The 22,801-nt window shown below is 44.6% G+C and overlaps 1 protein-coding gene across 1 annotated transcript in view; it reads left to right on the top strand.

Moving 5' to 3' along the window:
- The window catches only part of saxo4 (stabilizer of axonemal microtubules 4), a 106,716-nt gene that overhangs the window by 24,755 nt on the left and 59,160 nt on the right, over window positions 1-22,801 (top strand). The window contains exons 5-7 of the mRNA XM_078220604.1: window positions 1,625-1,688; window positions 11,648-11,760; window positions 22,633-22,704. Coding sequence (XP_078076730.1) covers window positions 1,625-1,688; window positions 11,648-11,760; window positions 22,633-22,704 — 249 coding nt within the window. The remainder of the gene's footprint in view (window positions 1-1,624; window positions 1,689-11,647; window positions 11,761-22,632; window positions 22,705-22,801) is intronic.

The following is a 22,801-nucleotide window of genomic DNA, read 5'->3' as shown; positions in this document are numbered from 1 at the left end:
CAGCATTCCATTTATAACACTCTGAGAGAGAATAATTCTCCACATCCCTGTCTTAAATGTGAGGCCTCATGTTTTTAAACTGTGTCCCCTAGTTGTACTCTCTTCATAAGGGGAAATGTATTTTCTGCATCCACCTAGTCAAGTCGCCTCAGGATCTTATCTGTGCACCCTGGACATTCTCTCTTCCACCTTCTTCTGTCGGGAAAAAGATACAAGAGTCTGAGGTCACGTACTAAACAACTCAAGAGCAGCTTCTTCCCTGCTGCCATCAGACTTTTGAATGGTCGTACCTTGCATTAAGTTGATCTTTCTCTATCTATGACTGTAACACTACATTCTGCACTTTTTCATTTCCTTCTCTATGAACGGTATGCTTTGTCTGTATAGTGCACAAGAAACAATACTTTTCACTGTATACTAATACATGTGACAATAATAAATCAAATCAAATAAAATCAAATCAAAAATCAAAAGATCACCTCTCATTCTTCCACACATTCTTCATAAGGTAACTCGTTCATTCCAGGAATCAATCCTTTCCATCATAAGGTCAGTAATGGGGATGTTCACTGGTGATTGCATGATGATGAGTACCATTCACGACTCCTCAGATACTGAAGCAGTCCATATCCAAAAGCAACAACACCTGGACAATATCTAGGCTTGGACTGATAAGTGATAAGTAACACTCATGCCAGACAAGTGCAAGGCAATGACCATCTGCAACAAGGGAGAATCTAACCATTGCTCCTTGACATTCAATGGCATTATCATTGCTAAATCAGCATCCTGGGGGTTACCATTGACCAGAAACTGAACTGGACTAGCCATATAAATACTGTGGCTACAACAGCAAATCAGAGGCTAGGAATCCTGTGGTGAGTAACTCATCTCCTGACTCCCCAAAGCCTGTCCACCATCTATAAGGCACAAGTCAGGAGTGTGATGGAATACTCCCCACTTGTTTGGATGAGTGCAGCTCCAACAACTCCAAGAAGCTTGACACTGTTCAGCACAAAGCAACTGCTCGATTGCTACTCTTTCCACAAACATTTTCTCCCTTTCCTACCGAGGCACAGCGGTAGCCATGTGCATCATCTACAAGATACACTGCAGAAACTCACCAACATTCCTTAGACTGCACCTTCCAAATTCACGACCACTACCATCCAGAAGGACAAGGGAAGGGACCCATGGGAACACCACCCGCTGGAAGCTCCACTCCAGACCACTCACCATCCTGACTTGTAAATATATCATCGTTGCTTCACTGTCTCTGAGTCAAAATCCTGGGACTACCTCCCTAAAGCACTGTGGGTAGACCTACACTACATGGATTGACTGCACTAGTTCAAGAACACAGTTCACCACCACCTACTGAAGGGCAATTAGGGATGGGCAATAAATGCTGACCTAGCCAGCAAAGCCCACATCCCTTGACTGAATGAAAAAAATCTGCCTCATTAGTCCCAACTGAAATCTATTAACAGCACAGAGGAGGGAGTAAACCTGAAACCATTTTGCTCCATAAAGCTCAGTCCTTACCCTGCATTCACTCACTAAAATGTTGAAGGAAATTTGGTTTCTAAAATGTGATGATATTTTCCACTTTATGTTGTTCCAGGGACCAAGCTACATGTCCACAGAATACAGTACTAAGTATAAACTCAAACCACTGGATTTGCCAGGTTTGTAATCTTAAAGTACTTTTAAAATTTGGAGGTGCAAAAACAAATGTGTTGCAGAGAGGAATCACGGACATCAGCGCACCCTTGGATGTCAATTTTGGAATAATTGTCAATGTTGTTGCATGGCCAGTAACCTGGACCACCTGTTAAATTTCATTTCATTGATTTCAATTATTCTGTTAAAAGCCGCTTCAAAGGAAACTTTGAAGACCTTGGACTTAAAAAAAAATTGCAGTAGATATTAGGTAAGACAAGTAACGCGTAAATTGGTGTTGAAATTGATCCCCGTGACATTCATTTTTTGGACAGGAGCAAACAGAACTGATCATGGGTGTAATGTCCCACGTCCAATCTGTACTTGAGTACAGAAAAACCATCATATCGGTAAAGGACATTGCAGGCATCAGCGGCAATCACTTAGAACAGCTGGAATTTCATTTTAAGATATACAAGACCAGTTTGGACCAGTACCAGTTATTTCCCAAGTTTTGCTGGCTTTTGCTTTGGGAAACGCCTGTTTTGCATATTGGTGGACCCCTTTTCATATAATCATTGAATCATACACTGCAGAAGAGGCCCTTCGGCCCATCGAGTTGGCACCAACACGCGAGAAACACCTGAACTTGCACCTAATCCCATTTACCAGCACTTGGCCCATAGCCTTGAATGTTATGACGTGCCAGGCGCTCAGGAGACTGGTTTGGAATACAGAGCAATTGCTCAGATTACTTTGCCCAGGAACCTTCAGCAGTTGCTGCTGCCCAGGTTGGGCACATTTTATAGGAATGCTGGTGGTAATGTACCAGAAAATATGCTAATTTCCATTTCATAGTTTTTGTTGTGTCTCCTTCTGCTTCTGTGTGATTATTCCTAAATAAATCTCCTCTTTTTATTATTACACATTGATATAACAATATGCTATTTGTCACCTTTCGGTGTACACAGGTGAATATGTGGATATTCAGGTGGTCGGCAATGTAATGTTCCAGGCTAAAAGATGAACTGTCTGTCACATTATCTGACTCACAGCAGGGTGGAGTAGATGTTAGTTCATAGAAGACTCAAACAGAGGGCATCTTCATGGAATACTTCAAGATTTGTTGTACAGATTGTTAGAAAGCAGAGGGGTATCCCCTCTGAGAACTAACACCAAAACACCCAAAGAGGAGGACCTCACCCTATAATCTGTAAAAAGTGTGTGTGAAGTGGTGTGACCTGTTTTTCAGCAACTTCTAGTGGTTTAAATAAAAAAATAAATTCCTGACACTCACTCTAAAATCAACACGTAACAATTTATTTATCTAACAGTGAACAAATTAACTAAACTATTAACAACCGATTAAACCCCTTCTAACTATTAACTATTCCTGAATAAAATAAGATTCTAATGGTATGCTGTTCTAAAAAATTCAATTCCCACTCATTAACAAAAATAGAATTCAGTCACTCTCTAAATTAGTCCCTCTCGAGAGAGAAAGAGAGTTGAGAGCTGAGAGCTTAGAACTGTTAGCTCTGCCAGGTGACAGTTGCCCCCTTCTTTTATATGGTGGAAGCAGCTTCAATAGTAATTTTCAAAAGTGAATTGGATATGTACTCGAAAAAGAGTGAAGAGCAGAGGGGTGGGACTATTTAGATATCTCTTTTAAAGAGCCAGCACAGACACAATGGCTCAAGCGGTCTCTGGATTATAATAAGAAACATGCTGCTTTCCCCATCCCATTTCTCAAACCTCTAGCAATCAAGCATAGGCCAAAGCTGAAATCGACAACAACTTGCTTTTGTATTGCATCATTTAACATCATTGAATATCCCAAATCACTTCACAGGAGCATTATAAAGCCAAATTTGACACCCAGTCATGTAAAGTGAGATTCGAGTAGATGGTCAAACACGGGGTCAAAGGGCTGACTTTGAAGAAGTTTCGAAGGTGGAAAGAGAGATAGAGGCGGGGAGCTTCAGGTAGAAAATTCCTAGGGCCTAGCCAGCAATGTTGGAGCATTTAAAACTGGGCATTCTCTAGAAGCCAGAATTTTGGAGGGTCTTGGTGCAAGAGGAGATTACAAAAATAGTGAGTGGCAACAACATGGAGGGATTTCAAAACTAGAATGAAAATTTTCAAAATGGGAGTGAACAGGGAGAGGGTGATGGGTGAACAGGACTTGATGTGAATTAGGACATCGACAGTAGAGTTCTGGAAGTTTACAGAGGGAGTTCAGATATGGTCAAGTACAAAAGGTATGGCAGAGTATTTCAGCACCAGGTAAGCTGAAGATAGGGTGAAGTTGGGCAATGTTACGCAGGTGAAAGTATTGATGGTGCGGACATATGGTTGGAAGCTCATCTTTAGGTCAAATATGACACCAAGGTTGTGAATAGTGTTAGGAATGGGTTAACTGCATCTTCCATTTCAGACCTAATTCGTGTGTTAATTGTTTAATAGTACTCACCGAGATATATGAAGGGGCTATAGATGGCACTGGGTGTTGGGTGTGTGTATGGGGAGCTGTAAAAGAGAATAAAGTGAGTTTGTGAAGAAGTTGACCTTGCATCATCTTTTATTACTGGATTGCAACTGAGAGACTAAACAAAGGGCCCTATTTTACCATTTTAATTCTAAGTGCTGGGTGGACTTGAGACTGGGAGTGTTTCAGATTCGACTTTTAGACCCGTTCTCAGGTGCCCCCATACACACTCTGCCTGCAAAAATATCAGCAATTCTGAATCACGCTGTAGAAACCTGTGGGCGGGGCTTAACATGCCCAAAACCCTGCAGCTCCGATCGGCGCCTCCAACTGCGCATGCACAGTACAAAAATAGAAAAACGCTCCCCTGCCACATCCCTCACGGGCCTGATAATGACTCCCCCGGCCCCCACAGACATTGCTCCACACCCACAACATTACTGACCCCCTTATCCCTCACCCCCCTGCTACCAGACCGATCGTGGCCCCCTGCTCCCCCTTGCCCCCCACCGATCACACACAGAGTGACAGCGGACCTCCCCTTCCCTCCCCACTGATCACATGCAGAGTGGCAGTGGACCCCCGTGCACCTCTGTCCCTGCTCCCCCGGCGCCCGCCTCTCCCGATCCCCTGCCCCACCCCCCCCAACCAAAGAGCCATCTAACCCGCCTCCCTCCCTCCCCCCCACCAAAGAGCCATCTGGCCACCTCCCTCCCTCCCCTCCACCAGAGAGCTATCTGACCCACCTCCCTCCCTTCCCTCCACCAGAGAGCTATGTGACCCACCTCCCTCCCTCCCCTCCACCAGAGAGCTATCTGACCCACCTCCCTCCCTCCCCTCCACCAGAGAGCTATGTGACCCACCTCCCTCCCCCACCACCAGTGAGCTATCTGACCCACCTCCCTCCCCCCACCACCAGAGAGCTTTCTGACCCACCTCCCTCCCCCTCCCACCAGCCATCTGACCCGCCTTCCCCCTCCCATCAGAGAGCCATCTGACCCGCCTCCCTCCCTCCCCCTCACCAGAGAGTGAACTGACCCGCCTCCCTCCCCCCACCAGAGAGCCATCTGACCCACCTCCCTCCCTTCCCCCCACCAGAGAGCCATCTGACCCACCTCCCTCCCCCCTTCCAGAGGGTCATCTGACCCACCTCCCACCCTCCCCACCAGAGAGCGATCTGACCCACCTCCTTCCCTCCCCCCCACCAGGGAGCCATCTGACCCACGCCCACCCCGCCATTGATCTGAGTCAGAGAGCTGCCGGAAGCTCTGAACTTACCTCCTCAGAAGCTGGAGCATCCGAATCAGACCTTTGCGGACCATGTCTGTTTCGCGCCGAATCTGGACGGGCGAACACGGTGGTAAAGGAGGAAATGCCGGTAAGTTTGGGCGTGCAGCCCATTAAGTCAATTTAAATTCATGCAAATACATTTAAATTGACGTTGCGCCCATTTTGGGTACAGTCCCGACGATGGCTGTTTTCAGCCCTTGGTAAAGGGGGAACCGGTGTGGAGGGGGGGCGCAGATCGTGCTATCTGCCTCACGCCCAACTTTCCTAAGTTTTTGTGCTCGAAAATGGGAGCAAATTGATGGTAAAATTGGGCCCAAAGAGTCTGGTTTGGTCTCAGACAGTTACCAGGGAGAGGATGGATGGAATTGATAGCTTGGAACCCGATGATTCCCTTGCCGAACAAGTAGCTATCTACTCCACATTAAAGATATTCAATGACCATGTCTCCACTGCCTTCTGAGTCAGAGAGTTCCAAAGTTGCACATCTCTCTGAGACAAAAAAAAATCTCATCTCTGTCCCAAAAATCTGATGGCAGTAGGGAAGAAGCTGTTTTTGAGTCGGTTGTTGCGTGATCTCAGACTTTTGTATCATTTTTCCAATGTAAGAAGGTGGAAGAGAGTATGTTCAGGGTGCGTGGGGTCCTTGATTATGCTGGCTACTTTTCCGAAGCAGCGGGAAGTGTAGACAGAGTCAATGGATAGGGGGCTGGTTAGATTGATGAACTGGGCTTCATTCACCACCCTTTGTAGTTTTTTGCAGTCTTGGACAGAGCAGGAGCCATACCAAGCTGTGATACAATCAGAAAATGTTTTTTATGATGCATCTGTAAAAATTAATTGATTTGATTTGATTTATTATTGTCAACTGTATTTGTATACAGTGAAAAGTCTTGTTTCTTGCATGCTATACAGACAAAGCATACTGTTCATAGAAAAGGAAACAAGAGAGAGTGCAGAATGTAGTGTTACAGTCATAGCTAGGATGTAGAGAAAGATCAACGTAATGCAAGGTAGGTCCTTTCAAAAGTCTGATGGCAGCAGGGAAGAAGCCGTTCTTGAGTCGGATGGGACGTAACCTCAGACTTTTTTATTTTTTCCCAATGGAAAAGGTGGAAGAGAGAATGTCCGGGTTGTGTGGGGTCCTTAATTATGCTGGCTGCTTTGCTGAGGCAGCAGTAACTATAGACAGAATCAATGGATGGGAGGCTGGTTTGCGTCATGGATTGGGCTACATTCACAACCTTTTGTAGTTTCTTGCGGTCTTGGGCAGAGCAGGAGCCATGCCAAGCTGTGATACAAGCAGAAAGAATGCTTTCTATGGTGCATCTGTAAAAGTTGGTGAGCGTTGTAGCTGACATGCCAAATTTCCTCAGTCTTCTGAGAAAGTAGAGGTATTGTTGGGCTTTCTCAATTATAGTGTTGGCATGGCGGGACCAGGACAGGTTGTTGGTGATCTGGACACCTAAAGACTTGAAGCTTTCAATTTCTACTTTGTCACTGTTGTTCTCCACTATGCTTCCTGAAGTCGATGATAATCTCCTTCGTTTTGTTGACATTGAGAGAGAGATTATTGTTGCCACACCAGTTTACCAGATTCTCTATCTCATTCCTGTACTCTGTTTCATCATTGTGTGAGATCCGACCCACTACAGTGGTGTCATCAGCAAACTTGAAAATCGAGTTGGAGGGGAATTTGGCCACACTGTCATAGGTGTATAAGGGGTATAGTAAGGGGCTGAGGACACAGCCTTGTGGGGCACTGGTGTTGAGGATGATTGTGGAGGAGGTGTTGTTGCCTATCCTTACTGATTGTGGTCTGTGGGTTAGGAAGTTCAGGATCCAGTCGCAGACAGAGGAGCCAAGGCCCAGGCCATGGAGTTTGGAGATGAATTTCGTAGGAATAATGTTGTTGAAGGCTGAGCTATAGCCAATAAATAGGAGTGGTGAGAGTTGTAGCGGACATGCCAAATTTCATTAGTCTCCTGAGAAAGTAGAGGTGTTGGAGGACTTTCTTAGCTATAGTTGGTGATCTGCACACCTAAAAACTTAAAGCTCTCAACCATTTCTACTTTGTCCCCATTGATGTAGATAGGGGCATGTCCTCCACTAAGCTTCCTGAAGTCGATGACTGTTTCCTTCGTTTTGTTGACATTGAGGGAGAGATTATTGTCATCGCACCAGTTCACCAGATTGTCTATCTCTTTCCTGTACTGTGTCTTGTCATTGTTTGAGATCCGACTCACTACGGTGGTGTCATCAGCAAACTTGAAAATCTAGTTGGAGGGGACTTTGATAGAACCTTTTCATTACTATTTCTGGTGGAAGGGGGGCATCTGATTGGTGGGATTCTGGGAGAGCTGAACATGGATTTAGGGGACAATAATACATTTAGTTGCTTTGAAGAGGAAAAGGAAACTGGAAATCGAGTTCTACTTTGCAATGGTGGTGGAGCCAAGAGTTGGTTGTGAGGAAGTAACAAAATAAATTTGGCACACAATCACTGCAGCACAATGAGATTATCTGAAAGTTCAACTATAAACGGAATAATTGGGTGATCAGTATTGGCATGCGGGAATTTTTTTTTGTCTTAATAAATGTAATCAAATAGCTGACTGGGTGCAAAAGATCTTTCTGAACTTATCTATGATGTTTCTACATTTGCGACTGTAGCAGTTTTTCCCATAAAGTGTGTCAGATGTCATGATATAATATGCAAACAAGGCAAAGAGTTATTATGAAGTTTAATCATTCTTTTTCATTTTTCAAGGCCATTTTGCACTATGTGCAAATATTGTACTTACACTATAAGATCAATTACTGAGCCAAACCTCACAGTCAAGGCACTATGTCATTTCAATATTAATGTTTTCAGAGATGAATATTCAACTTCCCCATGTGTTACTGAAGGTCAATGTAAAATATGTTTATATTCCAACAGCTTGTGATCCAAGTATGAAATTATATTTGGCCACTCTATTTATAGTAATAAACTGGAGCTGAATACATGCATAATTCAATTCCCACTTGCAAATTCAGGTTGACTAGAGACTCTTCTGATTCCTCCAGACGCTTAAATGGTTAAGGCAATGAAAGGCTGAGTGACTTAGATGAAGGTTATCTCAGGTTAAATCCCCTGTCCGGGCTGAATTAATTGCCCTCGATCCAGATGGAGTTGGGGGCAATGCAGTTGGTCATGGAACTCCCTGGTTTAGGTATTGGATGGGTAGCCGGGGCTCCTACATAACAGGTAGCAACCTGACCTCTAGTTGCTGGTCCTTCTAAATGTGTGAGCCAGGTCAGAGGGGGTGAACAGGCTGCTAAGTGAGAAGGGCAGGTTCTGAAGCTCAATATCCTCAGTTGCACACTTATTTAAAGAGGGCAATGAATAGAATAGAAACATCACTGTTTTTCCCTAGTCAGCTCAAAAATTATTTTTCACAAAATAGTTCCAGCGAGAAAGGTCTGGTGGGGGCAGGGGGGGCGCGGGTGGGGGGCTGGGGTGGTTTGCTCCAAAGAAATCACATGGATTTCACAGGAACAATAGGGTTTACTGAAGGACTGTGCTCCTCGCACTCCAGCTCTTGAGGGCTGGAATGGCAGTTTCCAGGGCAGGTCACCCCCCCCACACACCCCCCCCACACACCCCCCCACCTCCATCCCGGGTCACCTGACCCATCGTCTTAAAAGGGGTCACGCCTCGCATACATAGCAGTCCCAAATTAAAATCATTGAAAGTCTGTGACATAGATGGAGGCCATTCGGCCCATTGTGTCTGTGCTGGCCAAAAATACAAGGCGCCCAGCCTAATCCCATTTTTCAGCATTTGGTCTGTAGCTCTGCAGGTTCTGGCACTTGAGGTGCATAGCCATACATATTTTAAACAAGTTAAGGGGTTCTGCCTATACTACCCTTTCAGGCAGTGAGTTCCAGATCCCCACAACCCTCTGGGTGAAATTTTTATTTCTTCATCTCACCTCAAATCTTTCTACCAATTACTTTAAATCTCTGATCCTTGATCACTGACCCCTCTGCTGATGTAAATAGGCCCTTCCCATGCATTCTATCTAGGCCTCTCACAATTTTGGATATCTCAATCAAATCTCTCATCAGCCTTCTCTGTTCCAAGGAGGAAACCCCAGCCTATCCAAACTTCCCTCAGAGCTGCAATTTTCCAGTCCTGGCAACATCCTTGTAAATCTTCTCCGTATCCTCTCTCATGCAATTATATCCTTTCTGTAATGAGGTGACCAGAACTACACACACTACTGAAGTTGTGGCCTAACTAATATTTTAAACTGTTCCAACATAACATCCCTGCTCTTAAATCCTATACCTCAGCTAATCAATATTCACTCCAATGTCCCTCGCTTCTTTTACACCTCTCAGTATTCTCCCATTGCATATTTCATTGCCTTTTATGACCCCAAATATCATTTTCATGGCTGCCTGACCAGTCCATTGATACCTTCCTGCACTTCACAGCAATTCTCCTAGCTATCAACCATGTGACCAATTTTCATCTTGTTTGCAAACGTCTTGATCAGGTCGCCTACATTTATGTCCAAATAATTAATTCATAATACAAAAAACAGGGGACCTAGTAATGAGCTCTCTGGAACAACACTGGAAACAGGCTTCCAGTTGGAAAAACACCAGTCAACAATTATCCCTTGTTTTCTACCACTTATCCAATTTTGTATCCAGCTTGCTACTCTCCCCTGGATCACCTGGGCTATTGTTTTTAATCTAGCCTACCACGTGGCACCTTGGCAAAAGCATTACTAAAATCCATGTGGATCACAACAATCCTCTTTGTTACTTCCTCAAAAAACTTCCCCTAACAAAACCATACTGACTATCCCTGATTAATACATGCCTTTCTAAGTGACAGATTATCATGTCTCTCAGAATTGATTCCAATAGTTTGCACAATACTGAGGTTAGACTGACTGGCCTGTAATTATTTGGTCTATTCCTCGCTCCCATTTTTAAAAAAGGTACAATGTTAGCACTCCACCAAAACTCCGGCACCACACCTGTATCCAGTGAAGATTGGAAAATAAGGGCGAGGTTAAATTTGAGCTCAGACTTGTTTGTCCAAAGATATTTGCTGAGGTGTAAAGTAAACTAACTGAAACTTTAACAATGGTGGGATTTGAACCCATGCCTCTGCTGATAGTGGAATTTGAATCCAGTATCTTAGACTGCTCAACCACATTACCAGACTCCACGGGCAGGATTTTCAGCACCATCACCCCGCCCCCCCTCCCACCCCCCACCGCCCCTGCCCCCCATGCCTCCTGGCGTGTTTTCCTGTGGCAAAGGCAGCTCGCCACTGGCCACCAAAGTGACCTATCAGTCCCACCGATGTCTTTGGCCTTTTGCGTGGCTTACCTGTTTCATTGCCAGGGAAACCAGCCATGCAGAGGGTGGGGGGAGGGGGGGGTCACCTTTGGTGGGACCGGAAGATTCTATCGGTGGAAAGGGCTGGAAAATCCAATTCCATAACTTCACTAATCCATCTTGAAAGATCCTAAAGCCTCCCCCCCCACCCATTTCAACATGCAACTGCTTCTTCAAAGAGTCCAGAGCTCCTGTTTCAACCACACTTCCTGTAATTCTATTTCACATCTTGATTGCTCGATGTAAAAAAAAATCCCAACATCTGTCTTAAAGTTATCTTTCTCCAGTTGAACCTTTGCTCCATTCTCCTTTGCTCACAGTTTAACTTAAATTGGTACTCTGGATTCATTTATTTTGTTCTCTTAATTATCTCATAAATCTGCATAAGATCGATCGCCTGTCAGGCATCTTGTAGTAACCCACGGCACCAGCTGAGATCAGTTAATTCACACACCCTGGGAATCAGATCTTGAGGCATTCCTAGTTTGTATTACTGAGCTTCACACTGGGATTTCCATTATCAGCTGAATTCTCCAGGGAAACTTGAGTTTATGAAGTTTTCTTGTGAGCACTTCAGAATGCTGCAGTTGAAATCATGAAGTGCAAGAAAAAAAGTGATGAATCATTAAGTATTTTCTAAAGGGATTGGAGGTGTTCTCGATGGATCTGTCAAGAATGGTCTTTATCATCTATACTTATCTTGTGGCCTGAACATGTGCATGGGGCGAAGCAGCGTTATATTTTACACGTTTGCATTCTATCAGGCACTGACATGCTTTCCCTGATTATTTTGTATGTCACCAGTTTTTTCCCAACACAAAACAGTGGGCAGAAAGGAAGACAGTGGTTTCACAGAAGGCTCTCCTCTGAAACCCATCACTTACCATCACCCGTTGGCATACCGAGGTGACCTGCCGGTGAGTTATACATTGAAACAATGCGCTGTAACCGATGCTTTCAGGAAATACAGCGCATGCACAGCTTCCCAGTGTTTGTTTAAATCTCTTCTAAAATTAAGCAATTCATCATGCTCCAGGGGCTTCAACACATTAGCGTGCTATAGTTGACACAAATATTTCAGTGAGATATTAGGCAGATTGCGAGTGAAATGCTTTTAATATTCACCTGAACTGTGAATAACTCCCAGCAGTGCAATTATAGATTCTGTACTTAAGTTGCAACTGGCAAGGACACGTTGAGCTACCTGTTTGGACTATTTCAATATTTCTCTTGTTTTCTTTCGCTGGAGAATCAGAGATAGTGATAAGGCAAGGCACTGTAGCATTCACAGTGATAATAAAGACCTATTTTGAAAGCTATGGGACCAATAGTTTTAGTAAACTGGGGCGGCACAGTGGCACAGTGGTTACTACTGCTGCCTCACAGCGCCAGGGACCAGGTTTCGATTCCCGGCTTTGGTCGCTATCTGTGTGGACTTTGCACGTTCTCCCCATGTCTGCGTGGGTTTCCTCCGGGTGCTCTGGTTTTCTCCCACAGAAAAGACATCAGAAAGAAGTGCTGGTTAGGTGCATTGACCCGAACAGGTGCCGGAGTGTGGCGATTTGGGGAATTTCAGAGTAACTTAATTGCAGTGTTAATGTAAGCCTTACTTGTGACTAATAAATAAACTTTACTTTATTTAATAGGAGGCTTTCACAACGTTTATTGAGACTGGGATGATACAATTACAAGGCATGAAACTCTCAAAATCCATAGCTAATTGATATGAAAAGCAAAAGATGATGGATGTCACAAACGGCATTCTCTCTGTTGCTGTGATCATCATGCACTAACTCACCTTGGCCTCCTTGACAACTTTGCAGCTTTTGACACAGTGGACCATTCTGCTCTGCAATAGCCAGCCATTCCACCATTATTCCTCATGTGGACTTCCTCTTAAATATTTAACTGTGGCCACAGCATCATCAGCCACAGTTTCTCTTTCAATCGCTAAAGTATGACTTCTAGAATTCCTCAAGGACTGGTCCTTAGCCAACATCACTAACAAGATCCAAAGACATGCGCCTTGGTACCAGCGCTTCCCATGATAGATGAGAGATTGCCATGAGGGAGTGGCAGGGGATTAAAAATAAAAGTTGGGGATTGCATCTCCAAAGTTCCACGTGCGCATGGGTTACTATTTTATGGAAGCGCTGGTAGCAAGGCGCATGTCTTTGGATCTTGTTAGTGATGTGAACAAATGTTGGCTAAAGACCAGTCCTTGAGGAATTCTAGAGGTCATACTTTAGCGATTGAAAGAGAAACTATGGCTGGTGATGGCTTTTGAAGTGTGCAAGTTTGCACCAACATATTCAAATCAGGCTCCCACAGTGCAGTTGGGATTCTGATTTAAATTTAATATCCTGTTGGACTCCCAGGGCTTGGGAAACTCAGTAGTCAAAAATACAGAAGTTTAGCTCATCTGAATTTCTGCTGTCCTTATCCTACCCTGCACCAAGTCCTGCTCTCCTAAAAGGCCTGTCCTCACTGATCTCTGTTGCCATCCAGTCTTCCAATTTCTGAAATTTTAAATGAGTATCTTGTTTTCAAATTCTTTCATGCCTCTTTGTTTCCTATCACTGTAAACAATACCCATCTACTGAACTGTCTTTTCCTTTGCCTCTAACCACATGTGCCTCCCTCTTTTTCGAACACCATTGGCAGATGACCCTTCAGTCACCTAGACCCTGCAAACTGAAATTCCATCCTTACACTCTTTGGTTTCTGTATCTCCCTCTTTCAGTTTAAGATTGTCCTTAAAACCCAATGCTCCTAAAGTCTCCCAATTCCAATATTTCCTTTTCTGGTTTGGTACCCATTTTTCAGAACATTTTTCTGTGATGGTGTTGTGTAATGACTTTAACGAGGCCCATGATGTGGACCTCTTAGAGCCCGCAGATTAAGGCAGTAGTGGCTTTTGTAATCAGGGAACCCTACATGTGTACACAATATGGAGTTTTAATTCATGTTTATTAATTAGGCTTACATTAACACTGCAATGAAGTTACTGTGAAAATCCCCTGGTCGCCACGCTCCGGCACCTGCTACCAGGTTTATACTCTGTACAAGGAAGTACCTGTCTGAATGTTGCTTACTGTGTAGATAAATCCAAATTTGATGCAGGGATACCAGCCTAGGAGGAGTTATTCATGTTGTAACTCTTTTTACCTTTTGGCATGTTACAAATGCAAGTTACTTTTGTTGAAATGTACCATCCATTGTGCCAATTTAGTGACAGATACAGTTTGCTGTTCTCAACCACATTTACATTTCAGGCCCGAATCATGTTTGAAATTTTCACATTAGGATTTTCTAACGATGACGACTTTTGTCATTGGGGTGTGAGTGACAAGAGAAATTTGAGATTAGAATATCAGAGAAGAAGCATACTGCATAACATGAAAACAAAGTGCTCTCCTACTAATACCACATCGGTGACACTTCTCTAATACATTGGTACAACAGCATTCAGACAAGAGTTCATGTCCATTATTCTATGAACTGAATTCCTAATCTATTTAGTTCTCTCCTGGGAATTGCAAGGAGATAAGGTGAAATCAATCAAAACTGAACTTTCATGGCCAGCGCATGCTAAATGGCCAAGGGTTAGGAACCAACAAGGAGGCCATGCCGGTATGTACAAAGCATATTGAAATGCCCTGAAGAGGCTGCAGAAAAGAAACTTCTTTTTTCTTTTTTAGGAGAGGAATGCAGAGGTGATAATTGGACAAATTAAAACAGTGAAAAATAATATAATGACCTACCAAAAATTGACATCCAGCTACATACTGGGGACACAAGCATCAACATTTGACACAAATTAACAATTTTATAAAGGTCATGAAAGCAGGTAATAGGAAAAAATGAGGGGAAAGAAATCATCCTGAACTAGTATGATAATAAGAGGTTAGTATTATGGCACATTAATGGTATGGACAAGAGAGAGTTTTATTTTGATCTAATCAGGAGTGGGAAATGCCTTAAGTAAAAATGTTTCAGACAGCTTTTCTCTTTATATTAAAAAGATGGACAAAGTGCAGAACACAGCTAACTGTAAACAAACAATAGTTGAGCCTGCAGGGAATGCTTGAGGAGGTAACAAGTAGGGTCAATGAGGGTAGTACATTTGATGTAGTCCACCTGGATTTTAGTGAGGCTTCCGATAAAGTCCCAGATGGCAAACTGGTCACAAAGGTAAAAGTCTTTGGTATAAAAGGTAAACTGACAAGTTTGATCCGAAATTGGCTCAGAGGTTGAAGCAAAGGGTTAATGTGGGGTTTTATGACAGGAAGCTGTTTGTAGTGGAGTTCCTCAAAGCTCAGTGTCAGATCCATTGCTTATTGGGATATATAACAATGATTTGGAATTAAATCTAGATGGCATTAATTAAGATGATACAAAGATTGACTGTGTGGTTAATAGTGAAGACTGTAAACTGCAGGAAGATACCAATGAATTAATCAGGTGAGCAGAGGAGTGCCAAATGGAGTTTAATATGGAGAAATGTGAGGGAATACATTTGGAGAATGCTAACATGACAAGGGAATACACAAATAAATAGGATATTGAGGAGTATAGAGGAACAGAGGGATCTTGGAACATCTGCCTACTGTTTCCTGAAAGTGGCTAGACAGGTAGATAAGGTGGTCAAGAAGATATATAGGATATGGGAGGTGGTGGCATAGTGGTATTGTTGCTCGACTAGTGGTAAACCTAAGGTGATGCTGCGGGGACCCTGGTTTGAATCCCACCATGGCAGATGGTGAAGTTTGAATTCAATAAAAATCTGGAATTAAAATTCTAATAATGACCGTGAAACCATTGTTGGTTGCTATAAAAAAAATCCATCTGGTTCACTGATGTCCATTAGGGAAGGGAATATATCATTTTTACCTGGCCTGGCCTACATGTGACTCCAGACCACAGCAACGTGGTTGACTCTCAAATGCCCTCTGAAATTGAGACACTCAGTTCAGCGGGGAACTAAGTATGGACATCCGCCGAAAGAATTAAAAAGACTTTTTTACCCAGGACATATAGAATATGAGCAAGGAAGTTGTGCCAGAACTGAAGAAAGGCTGGTCAACCTATAGCTGGAGTACTGATGCAGTTCTGGTCATTGTGCTAGAGGAAGGATGCAATTTCACTAGAAAGAGTGCCGAGGAGATTTACAAAATTATCTGCATCGAGAATTTTAGTTGTGAGGAAAGATTGGATAAGGGTTGTTTTCAGAGACTGAAGGAAACGTAACTGAAGTGTATAACTCTATGAGGGATCCAGATAGAGTGGACAGGAAGGCCTTGTTGTTATTAGCTGAGGAGACCATAAACAATGTGGCCTGAGGTTATCCCTTGTGCAGACTTGCCCTCTGATTGCCCTAACATGAATGGATGAGGGAGCTGCTAACTAGCCATGCCATAGAAATCAGAACCTTCTTCCTGCTGTTGCTAGCTATCCGGATTTAACATTAATATCTGAAGGGGTGGTGGGGGTGGGAGGGGGTGCGGATTAACTTTGAAAATGGTTCCTACTTCTTCGTCCTGCCACCAGCTATGGATCTTTGAGTGACAAAGATTCGAAAACAAACTATAGCACATTGTTCAACTGCACTTTTGCAGTGTCCTTTTAGTCTAGAATATGAAGTGAAAGGCCTGGTATATCCCCTCCCACCCCGACAACATGGCTTTAGCACAGTGGTTCCCAAATGGTTCGGCGCATCACACTGGTGCGGCGAGAGAGGATGGCAAGTGTGGCGGGAAGATTCAAGGACAATCAAAGAAACATTTAAACATGGATAGATATTCTTCCAAAGTGAGAGCAAGAGCATCAAGTGATGCATTGTTTTATACTTTCTGGATGTCCCATGACCATATCATAAAGTAGTTGTTTTCTATGTTATACTCGTTGTACTCGTTGGAATTTAGAAGGCTGAGGGGGGATCTTATAGAGACCTATAAGATAATGAAGGGGCTGAATAGGGTAGAAGTGGAGAGATTCTTTCCACTTAGAAAGGAAGCTAGAACTAGGGGGCACAGCCTCAAAATAAAGGGGGGTCAGTTTAGGACAGAGTTGAGGAGGAACTTCTTCTCTCAGAGGGTGGTGAATCTCTGGAATTCTCTTCCCACGAAGTGGTGGAGGCTACCTTGTTGAATATGTTTAAATCACGGATAGATGGATTCCTGATCGGTAAGGGAATTAGGGGTTCTAGGGATCAGGCGGGTAAGTGGAACTGATCCACTTCAGATCAGCCATGATCTTATTGAATGGCGGGGCAGGCTCGAGGGGCTAGATGGCCTACTCCTGCTCCTATTTCTTATGTTCTTATGTTATGAATCAAACACTGCTCGGAGTTGTTTTTTTTTGTTTTTGAATGTGTTTCTTATCAATAAAACATTTGGTGTGGCACGAACAAATTTTTATTCCGAAAGTGCGGCCCAGTGAAAAAAGTTTGGGAACCACTGCTTTAACAGATCTGCACTCACCTCCACCTATAGGAAAGCCCCATCAATTCCAGGACTACACTGAAATGGCAAAGACTTCCTGAAACAAACATTCACCATCAGAGCAGAAGCACATGGACATATATATAGATGGAAATGGGAGGGTTCAAAGTTTTTTAAAGTTTATTTATTAGTGTCACAAGTGGGTTTACATTAGCACTACAATGAAGTTACTGTGGAAATCTCCTAGTCGCTACACTCCGGCACCTGTTCGGGTACACTGAGGGAGAATTTAGCATGGTCAATGCACCTAACCAGCACGTCTTTTGGACTGTGGGAGGAAACTGGAACACCCGGAGGAAACCCGTGCAGACACGGGGAGAATGTATAGACACTGCACAGACAGTGACCCAAGCCGGGAGTCGATCCTGGGCCCCTGGCGCCGTGAGGCAGCAGTGCTAACCATTGTGCCACCGTGCCGTTCCCACCCAGCAACTCATTTGTTTCCACTTCCCCATCACCGGCCTAGCCCTTCTTGGGACTGAAGTGAAGCCTAAGCTTTGAAGATATCACGTGTGCTACTTTCTATTATCTAAGTTAGGATTTTAAAAACCCGTGACCTACAATGTTCCAAATCATTCCATTTCATTTTCTAGCCCTTACAAAAAGAACTATAACTTCCTAACATAAAAGAAAAATGCTTGAAACCCTTGCATCACTGCCCTTTGTTAGATAATGACAGCACTTGTTGTGCACTCAGGTCATGAATGTTCACTTTCTGTTCATCTCTGATCTGAAATAACACATTTTGTACATTTAGAAAAAAAATCACCATTTATTGAATCAAGTTGATCTTAGTTTTCAGCAATGGATGATGCTTCTGTCTCCCAGCACCTACCTCAGTGACAATAAACATCAAGAGCACCATTTTGTGAAAAGCAATATTCAAGACTATGGCTGGGACTTTCTGCTCCTTTTCACAGTGGGCGGGTTTGGCAGCGTAAGCAGAAAATATTGTGAGGAAGCCTTTCTCAGCAGCCTAAATGCAGGACACGATCATCCCTTCCCCCAGTCAGTGGCAGACCACGTTTTCCACCGTTCAACACGCGAAATGCTGTTATAATGCATCAGCATATTATTATTGGCTCCATATACCGGGTGCAGGAAGGTAGGATTAGAAAGGGCACATGGATGTCCTCAGGCTGGCATGGACATGATGGGCCAAACAGCCTCCTTTTGCGGCTCTGCATATTCAGTGTGATGGTGGAGAGAGATGGTGGGGGGTTGGTGGGGAATAGTCACAGGCAAATCTGAACAGCAATGTCTTCAGGGCTTCCTTCTGGTATAGGGCCCAATGAGCAGTGCCAAGATGCCCAACGGACAGTGCCAGGGTGTCAGGGTGCCAACTCATAGAATCATAGAATAGTTACAGTGCAGAAGGAGGCCATCTGGCTCATCGAGTCTGCACTGACAACAATCCCACCCAGGCCCTATCCCCATAACTCCATATATTTACCAAACTAATCCCCCTGGCACTAAGGGAGAATTTATCATGGCCAATCAACCTAACCTGCACATCTCTGGACTGTGGGAGGAAACCGGGGCACCCAGAAGAAACCCACGCAGGCACAGGGAGAATGTGCAAACTCCACACTGTTACCTGAGGCTGGAATTGAACCTGGGTCCCTGGCCAGCTGACCAAGGGGCACCCCCTTAGTCCCCGACCTCCCAGGGGGGCCTCAATGGCCTCTGTCCCCACCAGCAGAATGAGGACACCTGTTTCTTGTTCATGGGCATCAATTGTGAACCCTGCTGGTGGGAACCTCTCCCAGCAGGGGGGGCCGGAGACGTTAGCGGGCTTAGAGACTACCATCCTGGGCCCACTAATAATATGGAAATGTTAATTTCCGAATGATAATCAGCTCTGCGCAGATTTCCGGCGCGGAGCTGATTGCACCAAAAAAAAAGCACCTTGGAAACTCACAAGCAGCCGGACACTGGTCATGAATCTTGCGAAAGGCTCCCCGCTGTTGTCTCCTGGCCTGCCCTCGAGCAGCGCAGCGGACTGGGAGAATCCCGGCCATGGAGTCGGATAATCTCACTGTCATTCTTCTCGCAGAAAGGCAGCAGAGAAAAAGAAGATGTCAATGGTGGCGCCAGGGTCACCAAAGGTGGGAGCAGAACCGTCAAGAGGAAGGGATGGCATGGCCTGCTCAACGTGCAGAGGATAAATCCCAGAGAGCTGTCACTCGTTTTCACCTCACTAAACCTAAGGTATACAGATAGAGCTTGACATACCTGATGATGTCTGAGCACAAGCATCACTGAAGACTGCACATGTCCAGGGAACTGGTTGGCCAGATCTGCCATCTGCTACAGGATTTGGAGACTTGGAGGACATCCACTGCCAGTGTTGCTGAAATTGACCACGGTGCTCACTTTTCCACCAGTGCCTCCTGTCAGGGCTCCACAGGTCTCTGCAAGATTCCACAAGCCTCCGCACGCAAGTACATCCAGGAGGTCACGGACACAATCTTCCTGATGACACACAAATTCATCTATTTCAACCTGGATCAGGCAAGCCAGGGTTCTATCGACTGCATTCACAAGGCACAGAGCTCCGTGGCATTGAGCTGTCAACTATGTGAACTGCAAAGGCTTCCACTCGCTGAATGTTCAGCTGGTCTGCGAACACACCAAGTGCATCCTGCAGGTGTGTGCTCGATTCCCGCGGGGGTGGGAGGGGTTGCATGACTCCTACATTTACGGCCGTTCTTAGATTCCTGACACCTTTCAGCCTTCACCGTGACTGCAGGGTTGGCTCTTCAGGGGCAAGGCCTACCCCCTGAGGAGGTGAGGTCACAGAGTGCAGCTGAGATAAGATACAATGAAGCTTGTGCTGCAACTCCCACTTTGATGCAGCACTCCATAGGGATGCTGGAAATGAGGTTCCAAAGCTTGGTCTGGTCTGGAAGAAGCCTGCGATACAATCCACAGAAGATCTCATGCATCCTGGTCATCTGCTGCTCCCTGCTAATCACCCTGACACTAAGGGGCAATTTAGCATGGCCAATCAACTTAACCCGCACATCTTTGGAATGTGGGAGGAAACCAAAGCACCCGGAAGAAGAGGTCACTCAATCTGGTGGATGCTGCAGTGCTGGATCCGCATGTTTGGTTGAGCACAACCAACCTCACTATAAGCACAGGAATGACCCAGATTCTCACACGCTAGCTGATCAGCTGTCTCCTCAGAATCCATGAGGAGCTTGAGTTCTGGCATTCTTCTAGCATCTGGGATCTATCCCTCTTGCTGTGAGCCAGCGCATCCCACATGAAGACAGATAGAGAGCATGTAAGCAGGATGTGTACCAGGACTGCTGAGTAAAATAAGGGCCCATGGTATTCGAGGCAAGGTACTAACATGGATTGACGATTGGCTGTCAGACAGAAGGCAGAGAGTTGGGATAAAAGGTTCTTTCTCAGAATGGCAACCGGTGACAAGTGGTGTCCCGCAGGGTTCAGTGTTGGGGCCACAGCTGTTCTCTTTATATATTAACGATCTAGATGACGGGACTGGGGGCATTCTGGCCAAGTTTGCCAATGATACAAAGATAGGTGGAGGGGCAGGTAGTATTGAGGAGGTGGGGAGGCTGCAGAAAGATTTAGACAGTTTAGGAGAGTGGTCCAAGAAGTGGCTGATGAAATTCAACGTGGGCAAGTGCGACGTCTTGCACTTTGGAAAAAAGAATAGAGGCATGGACTATTTTCTAAACGGTGACAAAATTCATAATGCTAAAGTGCAAAGGGACTTGGGAGTCCTAGTCCAGGATTCTCTAAAGGTAAACTTGCAGGTTGAGTCCGTAATTAAGAAAGCAAATGTAATGTTGTCATTTATCTCAAGAGGCTTGGAATACAAAAGCAGGGATGTACTTCTGAGGCTTTATAAAGCACTGGTTAGGCCCCATTTGGAGTACTGTGAGCAATTTTGCGCCCCACACCTCAGGAAGGACATATTGGCACTGGAGCGGGTCCAGCGGAGATTCACACAGATGATCCCGGGAATGGTAGGCCTGACATACGATGAACGTCTGAGGATCGTGGGATTGTATTCATTGGAGTTTAGGAGGTTGAGGGGAGATCTAATAGAAACTTACAAGATAATGAACGGCTTAGATAGGATGGACGTAGGGAAGTTGTTTCCATTAGCAGGGAAGACTAGGACGCGGGGGCACAGCCTTAGAATAAAAGGGAGTCACTTTAGAACAGAGATGAGGAGAAATTTCTTCAGCCAGAGAGTGGTGGGTCTGTGGAATTCATTGCCACAGAGGGCTGTGGAGGCCGAGACGTTAAGCGTCTTCAAGACAGAAATTGATAAATTCTTGATTTCTCGAGGAATTAAGGGCTATGGGGAGAGAGCGGGTAAATGGAGTTGAAATCAACCATGATTGAATGGTGGAGTGGACTCGATGGGCCGAATGGCCTTACTTCCGCTCCTATGTCTTATGGTCTTATGGTCTTATGGACAGATGATAAGGATGCCTGGCATGTGTGAAAGGTGAGTGGGAACAGGGAGGTGATGAAGACATGACCTACAGGGGAGATGAAGATATCTTTGGGAGATTCAGTGGTGATGTCCTTTGAACTGAGTAAGATCCCTGTAGATGAGTGATGAGAAGAGTTGACTTGCCCTGGCTGAATGGGGAAGATTGTTCATTCTCTTGTGGCACTTGTCCACTTCTGCAGGGCATTGGCACTGACCACCACTGCCACTGACTCCTATACTGGATTGGTGATCTTGCTTGCAGGTCTTTGCCCACTGCGTGGGTAAAGTACATCGTGGCGGGCCTCCACTGCATCCAGCTGGCGCTCAACCGAGGCATTGGAGAAATTGGGTACAGAATGTTTTCTGGGTCTGGCAGCCATGACTTTGCAGCACACTCCAAAGTGTGCTTGTTGTGCGCAGGGGCGGCCTTTAAATAAGGCATCCAGATCATTGAAGTGCTGAGGTGATGGTAGACGGGCAAATCTGAGGCCACCCACTGGTCATACAGTGCAGAACCTGTGCCTGGAATTATTTTCCCGAAGTGCCATGATGGAAAAAGTCAGACTTTGCCAATTTCTGAGACAATTTTGCCATATGGGTTATATTTCTGTCTTAAGGAAATCAGAATGGGAGCTTTGTACTTTGAATGCTTCTATCTTATATCTTATATAGTATTGCACTCCTGCCACACCAAATAATGGCAGGGAGTAAGTTTAATAATTAAAGTTTGCAGTTTTAATTATAATTAAAATTGTTAGAGTCAGCTACAGATCCATTTAAATGGTATTTACGTTTCTTTTTAGGGATATTGCACAGACCGACCAACGGGAATTTCTATAACAAAATCAGACTATCTACCATCCGAAACTTTACATGTGAGTAAAACTTCATGCACAAGGGAAATGTTTAAGTTGAGAGAACTTAAATCAAAAGTCAACTGATTTTGTAATTATGTGACTTGCATTCCCACTT

The sequence above is a fragment of the Mustelus asterias genome, chromosome 9 (assembly GCF_964213995.1).
Source record: "Mustelus asterias chromosome 9, sMusAst1.hap1.1, whole genome shotgun sequence".
NCBI lineage: Eukaryota > Metazoa > Chordata > Chondrichthyes > Carcharhiniformes > Triakidae > Mustelus > Mustelus asterias.
This window is presented reverse-complemented; position numbering and strand designations above follow the sequence as displayed.